The sequence below is a fragment of the Bubalus kerabau genome, chromosome 3, assembly GCF_029407905.1.
Source record: "Bubalus kerabau isolate K-KA32 ecotype Philippines breed swamp buffalo chromosome 3, PCC_UOA_SB_1v2, whole genome shotgun sequence".
Lineage (NCBI taxonomy): Eukaryota > Metazoa > Chordata > Mammalia > Artiodactyla > Bovidae > Bubalus > Bubalus kerabau.
In genome coordinates, this window is record NC_073626.1 from 40,013,461 (window position 1) to 40,027,907 (window position 14,447).

General features: G+C 51.2%; 1 protein-coding gene across 10 annotated transcripts in view; it reads left to right on the top strand.

Moving 5' to 3' along the window:
- The window catches only part of BTBD9 (BTB domain containing 9), a 410,213-nt gene extending 396,540 nt beyond the window's left edge, over window positions 1-13,673 (top strand). For all 10 annotated transcript variants that reach the window (XM_055571501.1, XM_055571498.1, XM_055571500.1 and 7 more), the window contains one exon: window positions 12,940-13,673. In XM_055571501.1, coding sequence (XP_055427476.1) covers window positions 12,940-13,134 — 195 coding nt within the window. In that variant the 3' untranslated portion in view covers window positions 13,135-13,673. The remainder of the gene's footprint in view (window positions 1-12,939) is intronic.
- The last annotated feature ends 774 nt before the right edge of the window (window positions 13,674-14,447 follow it).

Sequence of the window (14,447 nt, forward strand, 5' to 3'; positions counted from 1 at the left end):
CAGCACAGAAGAATCCATGTAGTGGGGTTACATTCATACAAATGTCAGAAACTAAGCTATGACATCTAAGGATGTGCACACAGAAAAGAAGTGATTATTATTAAAGGCAGGCTGTGGTTTTAATAGTAGGGCGGGGGCTCAGATCAGGAAGGGACCATACGGTGCCGGCAGTGTTTCTGGTTCTTGACCTGCGTGCGGTGTACGTAGCTGGAGTTCACTATATAGTTATTCAACAAGTTGTACATTTGTATTTTATGCACCTTTTAGTGCATAGTTTTTGCAATAAAAAATGTTCTGTTTTAAGCAAAACGGATAAACTGATGAGGAAACCAAAGCTGAGCAATGTTAAGTGATTTGTAAGAGTTTCAATTCAGCCAGTTTGGCTCTTAACATCCAAGGTGCTCTATCTCCCAAAAAGGCATAATGTTGGGTTGGCCAAAAAAGTTCATTCAGCTTCCCCATGACTCTAGTAGTGCTTATTTATCTTTAACTTCATTCGAAACAGTTTGGTTAGATATTATTGTGACAGCTGTCATATCACCGTGCATTTTAAAAAGTTTATCAAAATTGTGTAACCATTTTTGTGTAAGCATTTTATTTTATTTTTTTTTAATTTTATTTTATTTTTAAACTTTACAGTATTGTATTAGTTTTGCCAAATATCGAAATGAATCTGCCACAGGTATACATGTGCTCCCCATCATGAACCCTCCTCCCTCCCCATACCATCCCTCTGGGTCATCCCAGTGCACTTTTTGTGTAAGCATTTTAATATTGAAGATGGAAGTAAAAAGCAACATTTTTGGCATGTATTTCAAGAAAGGTAAAAAGACAACTGAGACATGAGAAAAGATTTGTGCAGAGTGTGGAGAAGGTGCTGTGACTGATAGAATGTGTCAGATGTGGTTTGTGAAGTTTCCTGCTGGAGATTTCTTGCTGGCTGGTGCTCCATGGTCAAGTAGACCAGTTGAAGTTGATAGCAATTGAGACATTAACGGAGAACAATTAATGTTTTACCTCGAGAGATAGCTGGCATACTCAAAATATCCAAGTCAAGCATTGAAAATCATCTGCAGCAGTTTGGTTCTGTTCCTCGCTTTGATGTTTGGGTGCCACGTAAGTTAAGTGAAAAAACTGTCTTGACCTTATTTCCGCATGTGATTCTCTACTTTAACGTAATGAACACATTTTGTTTTTAAAACAAATTGTGACAGGCAATGAAAAATGGATACTGTACAATAATGTGGAACAGAAGAGCTTGTGGGGCAAATGAAATAAACCACCACCAGCCAAAGGCCGGTCTTCATCCAAAGGTGAAGTTACGTATATGTTGGGATTGGAAGGGAGTCAGTCCTCTGTTATGAGCCCCTTCCGGAAAAGGAGCTCATAATTAAACAATTAATTCCAACAAATACTGCTCCCAGTTAGACCAACTGAAACCAGCACTCGTTCCCATAGCAACATGTGGCTCTAGTGAAGAAAAAAACAAAAAGAAGGAAACAGATTCTGGTCTTTTTTTTTTTTTTTTTTTTAAAGTTTCCCTCCTGGCCTGGTGACAATTCAGTTCAGTCGCTCCGTCGTGTCCGAGTCTTTGTGACCCCATGGAGCACAGCATGCCAGGCTTCCCTGTCCATCGTGAACTCCCGGAGCCTGCTCAAAGTCAAGTCCATCGAGTCAGTGATGCCAGCGACAGTGGTGGCAGTCGTTTGCCAGGGCCTGCGCCCCGGTTCCGGTCACTGCCTCGAGGATTCCCTCCCAGGCAGCATCCGCCAAAGGATGTCATCTGATAAACAGCCTCATCGCACAGGGCAGAGAGGTGGGGATGAGCCCAGGAGGAGAGCGAAACAGGAAGGAGGGAAGGGGGGCCTTGTCCCGTGTGAACTAGGAGATCTCGGCCTTGGTGCCAGCCTTGCCCTCAACCAGCTTTGTCCTCCCTGGCTCTCAGGACACTTGTCTTTAAAATAGGGAGAGTGAACTAGATCTTAAAGGTTCCTTCCCAGTGAGACAGAAAAAAAAATCAGAAAAATATTTAATTTATAGTACAATTATACAAGACCTTTTATAGACGTCTTTATATTTAAATGATTTTAGGAAAGATTTTATTGGGAAAACAAAGGGAAAGTGACACAACAGCAAGCACGTCATTGTTCCAAACGCTCCACGAGCCTTACGCCTGTGCAGTGGAGCAGTTGGGCTCCAAACGCCCAGCCTGGGAAGGTGCCCACAGCTTCTGAGCAGGCGGGGCCTGGGGGCCACGGGGCGGCTAAATGCACAAAGACCCCGGCTCGTGAGCATGACATCCAGCCGTATCTTGCTGCGCAGCCAGTGGTGAGAAGTCAGGCCTGAGATCTCCATGGAGCCGGTGCTCTTCAAGACAAAGCAGACACATCTGGATGAAGTGAACAGCTGCCTCGGACGGTGGGCCCACTAGAGCAGCCTCTAGGGGAGAGTAGAGGGCCCCAGTAAGGCCATGTCTACCAGTTCCCCCTGGGAACTAGAACATTTCTCCTTTTTGGCCTTAGTTTTCCAGATTAATTAAGAGAAAGACTCTCTCTTCTGGGAGCTCTGGAGTATGCACACAGGAAAACCAGAGGTCAGGGATTCCAGGGCTGCCAGAGGTGACATGTTTTGGAAAGGCTTTTCTCCAGAACCTTCCAGGCAGTAGAGTTTCAGATACTTGTGAGTGCCCAGGCTTATGGGAAGATGGCAAAGTGACATTGGAAAGTTAAAAAAAAGCCATTGCCATATAGAGACATTGCCACTGCAGTGTCGTCAAGAGCTTACGCTCATGCCTCGTAGGAATAAATACTTGTGCAAAACTATTGGGGTATCCTGTCACCCCAAAGCAATGCTAAAAAGTTGTTGCTCACAACCTGGAAATATCTTGCTATGAAATGGGAGAAATATAGTAAGAAATATCTTGCTGCTGCTGCCAAGTCGCTTCAGTCGTGTCTGACTCTGTGTGACCCCACAGATGGCAGCCCACTAGGCTCCTCTGTCCCTGGGATTCTCCAGGCAAGAATACTGGAGGGGGTTGCCATTTCCTTCTCCAGTGCATGAAAGTGAAACGTGAAAGTGAAGTTGCTCAGTCGTGCCGGACTCTTAGCGACCCCATGGACTGCAGGCTACCAGGCTCCTCTGTCCATGGGATTTTCCAGGCAAGAGTTATCTTGCTATAACTGGTCTAACTGAAAACCATGTTTTGGGCTGTTCAGATGTACATACATGATACTCTGATTTTAAAGTGCCATGTTTTATTGGAAATACTTGGTCTTCATTTTTAAGGGAACAAAGATAAAACATCTCTATACAGTCTCGACAGACTTGGAACTTCTGTTCCTGAGACAAGTGTAAGAAGATGTAATTGTCAGCATCACCAAGCTCAGTAGGGTTTGCTGAGCACTGAGTGTGTGCCATGCTGCCATACACACGTTGCAAAAGGAGAGAAGTCTTCAGGGTGTGTAATTCAGAAGCCAAATCTCTGTGTCTGACTTATGGGCAGATATCATTGAGAGGTAGGTATCTGTCTATAAAGATATGTCACCTCGTAAATGTAAGCTGAAAGCTTGGCTCAGAAATCCTATTTGTATTGGTTGGTATGAAAGAAATCTGTGAAAATTACTCACGAGAAGCCTGAAAAGCAAGGTAGAGTCATTGATCAACATTTATTAAATTTTCCTGATTTCTGCTACAGTTCACAGTGGGTTCTGCTACAGTTCACAAGTGGACTCATAGGCCAACTTGGGAAAATTAACAGAGGCCTCTCTCTCTGCTTTTAAATACCTTGGGGACCTCTCCAGGGGAACAGTGGATAAGAATCCACCTGCCAGTTTAGGGGACAGAGGTTCAATCCCTGGTCCAGGAAGATTCCACCTGCTGCAGAGCAACTAAGCACGTGTGCCACGACTACGAGCCTGCCCTCCAGCGCCCGCTCCCCACAGAAGAGAAGCCGCCAGCTGCAGCCAGGAGCCCTGCTCGCCACAACTACGGAAAGTCTGTGCACAGCTCCAAAGACTCAGCACAGCCAAATAAATAATAAAATTTTTTAAAATGTCAGGGGAAATGGCATTAAAATGTCTCAAAAAAAAAAAAAAAAAAAAAAACACCTTGAAGACATGTTGAACAAAGAGTGCTTGGGGAATCACTCTAATGAAAAGCAGCAAAGAGTGGCCAACAAAGGAATTCCCTGGTTCACCAAGGAGGGGCCGCACATACGTACGTGTGCAGCCTCTCCAGGGCTCCCAGAGAAAAGAGGACCCCAGACTGTCTCCAGCAAGTCGAGAATTACAGCTCGCAGAGAGGAAAGGAAAGGGATAATAAACAGCAGCCACAAAAAAGGACACGCAGATGGTGACTCGGGCTGTGTCAGCCTCATACACACGACTACATTCCAGATTAACCAGCTTCTCCCGGGGGACGGATCCTCGAAGCTGGTTTAGCAAAGGTGCCCCTTCATGAGCAGTGGCCATCAAACTGCTAATGGGAGGCCTGACTGCTGAAGAGGGGAGGGAGGGTGACTTGGCGATGGGGGTAATGGTTCTGCATAAATCCGAGCACAGCTCTGCGCCTCATTCACTTTGTCACAGCCTTTCCAAGGGCGGGGGTCGCAGTCTTGGGAAGATTTGGAGGAAAGAAATGGAATCACACAAGCTTCTGAGTGAAAAGAAACTCAGGACCTGGCTGTTCCTCCGAGAGGGAGGCCCCAGGTATGGCGGGACAGGCCCCTCGCGGCCCTGACGACTCCTCCGGGCAACAGTGACCCTGCAGTGTCTGCGTGAGGAGAGCACGGCGTCCCCACGTCCCCACCAGCACACCTCTGCTGCTGGTGCCCGGCGGCCTGGGGTCCTGACAGAAGAGCCCCAGCCGTGAGCCAGATGGTGGCAGTGAGTGTGGACACCGCGACACTTCCGCCTCTGCGGTGTCCAGGCCTGGCCTGGGTGTCAGCTTCCCACTGTTGCCGTGCGGGCTCAACGCTAGTGGGTTGAATTATTGACTGAGACTGCTGAGCCGGCACATTGTACAGAGGGGGGTGGCGAGGCCCAGGCCTTCATCTGGACGTCCTCCCTGTGCTTTCTGCCCGGAGGCCACTCCCGCCCCGGCTGCGAGGCTGAGTTTCGCATACCTTCCTCCTGACCTTCAGGCAGGATCACACTCACAGGCTGTCTTCCTGCTCTCTTGCTGTCCTTTCGTCTGAGTGAGGAGCTGTCCTGGCACCCAGAGGGCACAGGAGCAGGAGCGGCCCCGCCCCAAGGCACCCCTTCCCGCTCCTGGGCTGTGTCCCTCTGCGTGGGGTCCTGACAGCGGGGGCTGCGTGGCCTGGCGCCTGGCCAGCGTTCATGCTCAGTGAGGTCGCTGAGGTTTGAAAAACAAGCCATGGAAGGAGGGTCAGAGGCCGAGTCCAGGTCCAGTGCTCGGGAGCCTGGGGGCACCATGGTCCCCCAGCCTCTGTCCTCCCGGGGGGACCCCAGCCTCTGTCCTCCCAGCGGGGACCCCAGCCTCTGTCCTCCCAGGGGTCACCCAGCCTCTGTCCTCCCAGGGGTGACCCCAGCCTCTGTCCTCCCCGGGGGGGACCCCAGCCTCTGTCCTCCTGGGGGTGACCCCAGCCTCTGTCCTCCCGGGGGACCCCAGCCTCTGTCCTCCCAGGGGACCCCAGCCTCTGTCCTCCCCGGGGGACCCTAGCCTCTGTCCTCCCGGGGGTCCCCAGCTCTGTCTTCTCAAGGGGATTCTCTGTCAGTCTTACCAAGCCTGTTATCAGGTGGTGTAGTTTATCCTTTTAAAATGCTTCTTTCCTGCTTGTCCCACATTGCTGTGTTCTACCTCAGAGGATTTCAAGCTTAAGGGTTTGCTGTCATCTGCTTGCTTTCTTCAGACCCTTGTATTACTTGTCACCACAAACATATTCCTTTTGTGATATTTTTAATTGAAGCAACACTTGTGTTTAAGTGTCTCCTCTGTCCAGAGACCCTGGCTGCCCACCCGGGTCCAGGCCAGGCCCCCAGCAAGCCCTCTGAGGCACGGCCTCTTGCTCCATGGTCCCTGCAGCCCACCTCTGCAGCTCCCTTCCTGTGCCATCACACGGGGCTGGGGCGCCCACAGAGGACCCCTCTGACCAGACCTGCCTCATCCTTCCAGGCCCAGCTCTGGAGGCGTGCCCCGCCCCACACCCTCCAGGCTCCCTGCATGGTCAGAGCCTATCCTCACTCAGCGTGTGGTGCGCCCTCCCAGGGGCCAGGACTCACTGGAGGGGTACAGGAGGTGCCTCGTGTTTTGGGTGACCGTGTGCGTGCACTCAGACCTCCTGAGCCCCGTGGATCCCTCTCCTGTTCGGGTCCCAACCACCCCCGGTGTCCAGCACCCCTCCGCCCCCCAGCCTGACACCTGGGGATGCCAATCCTGCCCCACTCGCCGCCCTGAGCACGCTCGCTCCGTCCCCACTGCACCCTCTACCTCTGCACCCTTCTTTCTGTTTGTAAAACACCCTCTACACTTGGACTCTTCCCCACGCAGCTTGTGACTGGATAGCTGTTTCTTATGTGTTGCCTATGAGTCGGCGGAGCCCGCTGGGTGCTGGAGATGCTCAGGAACCCACATCAGAGTTAGTTGGTCCCTTGGTGACACCCTTGGGACTCCAGGGTCACAGCCTGAAGCGCAGGTCTGACCGGCCCTGGTTCCTCACGGTCGCTGTGGAGGCTCCGCCAGGCAGGCTTCAAGGGCTCCCAGTTCCCCCACTTGGGGCAGAGCTCTGCCTACGCTGAGCTCCGTGGGGTCAGGGAGACGAGTGGGCCTGATTCCCGGGGATCCGCCACTGGAAGCTGAAACGGCCCCAATGGGTGTCTTGGGAATAACAACCATTTGCATTGCTCCCTCAAAACAGGTGGGTGGGTGGGCTAGAGCCAGTCGCGCAGTTACAGTTTAGTCTCGCAGGTAGAGGCTCTAGACAGTCCTCCAGGCTTCTCGCGCCCAGCGCGGGCAGAAACCCCCGCCCCCGGCCAGTGCCGCCAACGGGCCCCTTCCTCTGGTGACGGCCAGTCAGTACTTTTCACTTCAGAGTTTTTACTGATTTGTTTATTCCTGTGTGAGGCCCTGAGCGGGAGAAAGGAGAGCCACACCTGAGTCCTTGAGTCGGAGGGGAACTGACAGCTCAGGGCGCGGGCGGGAGGAGGCGGCCCAGGAGCCGAGAGACGGAGGGGCGGCCGCCAGGGCCGCGGAGGGAAAAACCCGCCGCCTGCGGCGGTGACGGCGGGCAGCCTCGGGCTGTGTCAGGCAGACACAGCCGGCGGGGGAGCGGGCTGGGGCACGCGGGGCTCGCGTCAGAGCGGGGAAGGCATCTAAAGCTGGTTAACTGATGGGGCGAGGGTGTTATGGAAGCAGAGGTGTGTTCTCGGGGGTCATTTCCACGGCTCCATCATGTCCTTGCTCATAAAGCAAGAGACTGTCAGTTACCCACCAGGAGATGGTTCTATCACTTCAGAAGCTTGAAGAATGTGGAGCTGATGGAGAGTAGATTAATAGTTGCTACTTAGAAGAGAACTTTCAGATTGACCCCAGGTAGCTCAGGTGACAGCCAGTGGTCCTGTAGACAGTTTTCATATCCCCAGAAAAGGCCCTCCCATCAGGCTGCTGACAAGTAAGCACCTGCCAATGGGCCCAAATGGGGAGATTTGCTCGGGAAAAAAAAGGGGGGAGAAAGAAAAAGGAAGGAAGGAGAAAGAAAAAGAAAGGAAGGAGAGACCTGGGCGCTGATCCCGGGCAGCTAAGGCCACGGGGGTCCACAAGAGGCAGCACCAGCCTGAGCTTTAGAGAGAGAGGGGGGCTCACGGTGAGAAGAAGCAGGCTCTGCTGCACAGAGAGGGCCCAGTTCAGTCAGTCCCACATTAGTCTGAAAGGCAGGATTTAAAACAGTGGTAGACAAGTGAAGTGGAAATATGGAAAACAGTGATGCAGGGAGGTAAGCACGGAATTTATATTTTAAGTATAATTTCCTGGTTGATTTTACACTTGTCTTCTCCTCTGTGAACCTGATTCTGCAGAAGGAGGGTGCACGTGTATGTGTACACAGTGGGCGTATGCCTGTGTGCATGTGTGGGTGTGCGCGGTGTGTGTGTGCACACTGCGTGTGCTTGAGCTGTGAGGTCATAGAGCTCCCAGGAGGAAGGGGCAGCCCCACCCCCAGCTCTCTGCACCCCTGAGCCCCCTGCAGTCTCCTCCGCCTGGTCCTTCCTCGGGGAGGGTGGCCCATGGCCAGCCTGGCCTGCTTCCTGCCCACTCCCAGAACTCCAGTGCCTTCTCCTCCACAGTCCAGCCTTTATCCAGGACTCAGGAAACGGGCAGATCCAAGTTCAGTGGCTCCTCTCTAGCCAGTAGGCCCCTCAGAAGGAAAGGGTGTGCCTGACCCAAGCAGAGTGAGGCTTGAGCTCTCCTGGGAGCACGGGGTGGCCAGGGCTGGGAGCCTGTGCCATCTCTCACAGCTGTCCACACAGGCCCAGGCACGCGGCAATCCTTTCCAAGCAATCCCTGCACGCTGGTTACATGCTTCTATAAATCAGTGACAGCTTTACTACGACTCACATCATCTTACTTATATCTAGGACCCTGGGCTGCTTTAGGAGAAGTCTGGAGACCCGAGGGAGGAAACCCGTGGGGTGCAGTAGCGCGGTGTGAGAACCAGGCCCTGCCAGGCGTTTGTCCAGGACGCTGTGGTTCTAGCAGCAGGTCTTCTGTCTTCTGATTCCCCAGCCATGGTGACCTCTGGCTCCCTCAGCCTCAGCTCCCGTCCTGTTATTGGCCCAGCGCACTGGTGTCTCCAAGGCTGTCTGGTGCCGTCAGGCCCCTCCGTAACTGGCACTCACCCCTAAATCCCACTCCATCTTTCTGCTCCAGAGCCTCACCCACCACCACTGACACCTCTCCTCACAGTTGGCCGCTTGGAACTTGTCAGACATCACTTGGCTGGCTGTCTCCTCCCCAGTGTCTTTACCCATATTATTCCCCTTGCCCAGAACACGTCTAACCCTATAATGTTCTTGCCTTCCCTCCAAGTCTGTTAACTTTATTTTGTTTTAATTTTATTGAGGTACAATTGATTTACAATGTTAATTTCTTATGAACAGCAGGATGACTCCAGTTATGTGTGTGTGTGTATATATATATATGTTCATTTTCTCATATCCTTTTCCACTGTGGTTTGTCAGATGTTGAACACAGCTCCGCGCTGTAGAGTAGCACCTTGCTGTGTGACCGCTCTGCAGTTTGCACCTGCTCACCCAGAACTCTCAGCCCTTCCCACCCCTGCCTCTCCTCTCCTCCCAAGGCAGCCACAAGTCTGTTCTCTCTGTCTGAGTCTGGTTTTGTTTCATAGACATGTTGATTTGTATATTTTGGATTCCACATATAAGGGATACCATATGGTATCTCTCTCTTCCTGGCTTACTTCACTTAGGATGTTAATCTCTAGATCCATGTTGCTGCAGATCTGCCTATAGATTGTGGTGGGGTGGGAGGGGGAAGCCACATGGCTTGCAGGATCTTAGTTCCTTGACCAGGGATCAAACTTGCACCCTCAGCAGTGAAAGTGTAGAGTCCTGACCACTGGACTGCCAGGGAATTCCTGCTTGTTAACTTTTAAAAGGACTCTCTTGAGGGCTTAGTCTCCTAAGTTCTATGAGCAATGACCTTCAAACAAGTTGTTTTTATTGTTGTTGCTCCGTTGTGTCCACTCTTTGCAACTCCATGGGCTGCAGCATGTCAGGCTTCCCTGTCCTTCACTATCTCCCAGAGTTTGCTCAAACTCTTGTCCATTGAGTTGATGATGCCATCCAACCATCTCATCCTTTGTTGCCCTCTTCTCCTGCCCTCAATCTTTCCCAGCATCACGGTCTTTTCCAGTGAGTCAGCTCTTCGTATCAGGTGGCCAAAGTATTGGAGCATCAGCATCAGTCCTTCCAGTGAATACTCAGGACTGATTTCCTTTAGGATGGACTGGTTGGATCTCCTTGCAGTCCAAGGGACTCTCAAGAGTCTTCTCCAGCACCACAGTTTGAATGCATTAATTCTTTGGTACACAGCCTTCTTAATGGCCCAACTCGCACATCCATACATGACTACTGGAGAAACCATAATTTTGACTATATGGACCTTTGTTGGCAAAGTGATATCTCTGCTTTTTAATACACTAAGTTTGTCATAGCTTTTCTCACAAGGAGCAAGCATTTTTTAATTTCACGGTGGCAATCACTGTCCACAGTGACTTTGGAGTCCAAGAAAATAAAGTCTCTCACTGTTTCCATTTTTTCCCCTTCTGTTTGCCATGAAGTGATGGGACCAGATGCCATGATCTTAGTTTTTAATGTTGAGTTTTAAGCCAGCTTTTTCACTTTCCTCTTTCACCTTCCATCAAGAAGCTCTTTAGTTCTTCACTTTCTGCCCTAAGGGTGGTGTCATTTGCATGTCTGAGGTTATTGATATTTCTCCCAGCAACCTGGATTCCAGCTTGTGATTCATCCAGCCCGGCATTTTGTAGGATGTATTCTGCATATAAGTTAAATAAGCAGGGTGACAATATACAGCCTTGATGTACTCCTTTCCCTATTTGGAATCAGTTCATTGTTCCACATCCAGTTCTGACTGTTGCTTCTTGATCGGCACACAGATTTCTCAGGAGGCAGGTAAGGTGGTCTGGTATTCCCATCTCTTGAAGAATTTCCCACAGTTTATTGTGATCCACACAGTCAAAGGCTTTAGCATAGTCAGTTAAAGCAGATGGTTTTCTGGAATTCCCTTGCTTTTTCTATGATCCAGTAGATGTTGGCAATTTGACCTCTGGTTCCTCTGCCTTTTCTCAATCCAGCTTGTACATCTGGATGTTCTTGGTTCACGTATTGTTGAAGCCTAGCTTGAAGGATTTTGAGCATTACCTTGCTAGCTTGTGAAATGAGTGCAATTGTGCAGTACTTTGAACATTCTTTGGCATTGCCCTTCTTTCGGATTGGAATGAAAACTGACCTTTTCCACTCGTGTGGCTACTGCTGAGTTTTCTGAATTTGCTGGCATATTGAGTGCAGGACTTTAACAGCATCATCTCTTTAAAATTTGAAATAGCTCAGCTGGAATTCCATCACCTCCACTAGCTTTGTTCATAGTGATGCTTCCTAAGCCCTGCTTGACTTCACACTCCAGGATGTCTGGCCCTAGGTGAGTGACCACCTAGGTGAGTGACTTCACACTCCAGGATGTCTGGCCTAGGTGAGTGACCACACCATCGTGGTTATTCCAGTCATTAAGACTTTCTTTGTACAGTTCTTCTGTCTGCATATCCCCTAAAAGGGCTTTGGGGGAAAAAGTATAATTTTTCGAACATTTTAAGTAAAACATTTGTTCGTAAGTTTAAATATAATTATTTGTGTTAATATGGTATAGGAAAAAATAAACATTTTAAAAGATGGAAGCTGAGGACTAATTATTATGAATACATAGTTGATGACATGATTTACTAAGATAGATTTTAACCAACTCGTTGAACTAAAGGACACCAAATCTGAAAATAATTGTGGAATCATTCATGGGTTTTAGCCAATGTATTTTGAGAATGTCTTCATAATTCTGGAAAAATTCCAGTTATGTTTAGAAGAATTACATGAGTCACATACACAGTTCAGTTCTGAATTCAGAACATCTCCCCCAGGCCACGCTTCCCCCACTTGGGGACCAGGAGCCGCCAGGGCCCTCACTCATGGGAGGGTGCATGCTCACCCCGGGCTTGGCGTGCCCCAGTGGCACCCAGCAGGGCAGCTCAGGGCTGTGCTTTCCTCTCAGGATGTGGGCGAGGGTGTCAGGATTCAGTCACTTCGCAGGCAGTTTTGGAAAATACAGAATTTGAGGATCTGGAAACTGATTCCCTGAAGACTGCCAGCATGCTTCTTGGAAAGTAGATGTGTGTTCCCCAGACTGCAGACCCCACTGCAGAGGGTGTGACTCTGCTCTGCAGAGAGCTCAGGACAGGAAGCAGGGACCCCAGGAGGATATGTCATTACACACTGGAACGAGGACTTCCCATGTGGGCCAGGGAGGGCTCCTCTGCAGACCCTGCTCTGACTGGGGCTGCCCCCACTGCCCCGGCTCGCGCCCAGACGTCCCTCCTGCACTGGGCATGAGGCTCCCGCCACCCCAGTCATGCTGCATTTGCTCAAGGTCGGGGCCAAGGCTCACGCTTGCTCACCGAGCTCTGTGCGGTACCCACCTGTCTGCTCAGTGGTGCTTCCTGAGTGAGTCACACGGGAGTCACCCAGCATCTCCTGGGTACTGTGGGAGGCCCGCTCCTCCACATGAGGGTGTCCGCTCCCGGTTGGCCCAAGTCCCGTCAGGTTGAAGTTCCCTCCCCAGAACTGCTGCCCAGAGGATGAATTCATACCAAGAACGTGTTCCTTCCCAAGGCCACAGCATGAGCTCAGCCGGCTCCTGGGTCCCTTGGAGATCCCCTGGGGTAGTGCCCTGCTGGCTTTTCTTTTTTTAGAAAAGGACTTTATGGCAGTACAATTCCCACGCCATACAACTCACCTATTTAAAGCATACAATTCATTGGTTTCTAGTATTTTCAGAGTCTTGAAGCCATCGCCACCACCATCAACCCCACTAGCTTCTAACCCAACTGCCAGATATAAGAATTAGTTAATTTAAAGAGAAAGAAAAGCTCGTGAGACCAAAGTAACCCAAATCAGAGAAGTGTGGTGGGAACGTTTTATAGGAATCCACACCACGCTGCCTGTAACTCTTAGACCATCAGCCCGCTTACTTTTACCCTGAAACATACCCAGCCTTCTAGTTGCTCCTGTCTGTGCCCGCAGCAGGGGGCAGAGGACTCTAACTCCCCTGGGGACCGTGACCCGACTCATCAAAGCCCGGGTCGGACGCCGGCCTGCACTCACTGCCTCTCCTCTCTCACAGGTGTTCCACTGCGTCCACTTTGAGTGTCCCGAGCAGCAGAGTGCCCAGAAGGACAGCAGCGACGAGCCTGGGACAGGGGGCGCCAGCGCGGCCGGGCAGCAGCTCGACCCCCACGCCCTGCAGGCCCCCAGCGGCAGCTCCCTGCCCTCCAGCCCTGGCTCCAACTCGCGCTCACCCAACCGGCAGCACCAATAAAGGAGGCGCACGTGTGGAGTGACTCGGGTGGCCAGGTGGTGCGGGAGCCGTGTCCCCCGCCCGAGCAGGGATCCCTGTGGACTCCCCCCACACCCTCCCCCTGGAGGAGCAGGCCTGGCTGCAGAAAGGGACACAGAACGGGTTTCCTCCCAAGGACACAAAGGGGCTGCTCTATTCTCCTCAATTTGTTCAAATCATGCTGGTCTCCAGAGGGAGAGAGTGGGTCTTCAATCTTCATCAAGTCCTCCATTAACACCCTACCTCTCTAATCTAACCCGCAAAGGGCACAGAAGGAAGTAGTAGGCAGGCCCGGGTCCTCATACAGAAACGGCACGCAGACACGGGCCTGGAAGCGGGTGTGTCGGGCCTTCACCCAGAGGCGCCCTGAGGAAGGAGGTTTCAGTGTGTTTACTTTTATGGACATTGCCCTGGCAACTAAATGGTTTTTTCTTTCTTTTAGTTACTCTCCATTTGCTGAATCATAGGTATTCCAAATCTTTTTGAAAGGCTCAAACCACAAATCACTTGTTTTAATCCCTTTTGATGCTGTAAGTTTCCTTCTTTAGTTTTGAACGGTGGAGTGTGGGGGAGAGCGGAAAAATAGCGTGCACATCTCCTTAGGGAGGGATGGAGGCAGGGCTTCGTGGTCTGACAAGGAAAATCCTTTGAGGAAGTTCAACAAAATACACAATGAACAAATCAATCTGCGGACACTGGAGTTAATAATCACTCGAAGTGCCAGGTTATTAACCTGTCATTCCTGAAATGTATCCCGCCTTTAAGCTTGGGAGGCTGACAAGGAAACAGTGATTATGCCACCAGCTAATTTAACGTTCAGAAGTATGCACAGATAAACCTGCCCCAGCTTCTGGCTAGGCTGGACCTGCCCTGTTTGCCACAGGTTAGTGGAGGTGTGTGGAGATGGCCATCCTGCTGGTCAGGGTCTGGAATACAAGAGGGGCCTCTCCCGCCTGCTGGTGATCAGTGGTTGCTGCTTTTCCCCCAGCCCATAATACTCAGCCAGGGATTGGGGGGGTTGGGGGTTGAAGAGTTCTAAGCAGCTTTCCTCTTAATCCTCACTGAAACCATCTAATCTGACAGTTGTCACTTGATCTGGCCTGCGTGTCTGAGTGATGTCCGCCCAGCGCTAACCGCCCTCTGAGAGCCCCTCCCCAGCTTCTCCCGGTGGCCGGCTGCGGCGGTCAGGCCCTCCGCGCACCCTGCCTAAGGCAGGGTGGGCACTTTCTTTCTGTCTTAAGCACACACTGGTCATGGGTGTGCAAAGAGCCAGTGGGTCGGCTCTTTCCTCCCAG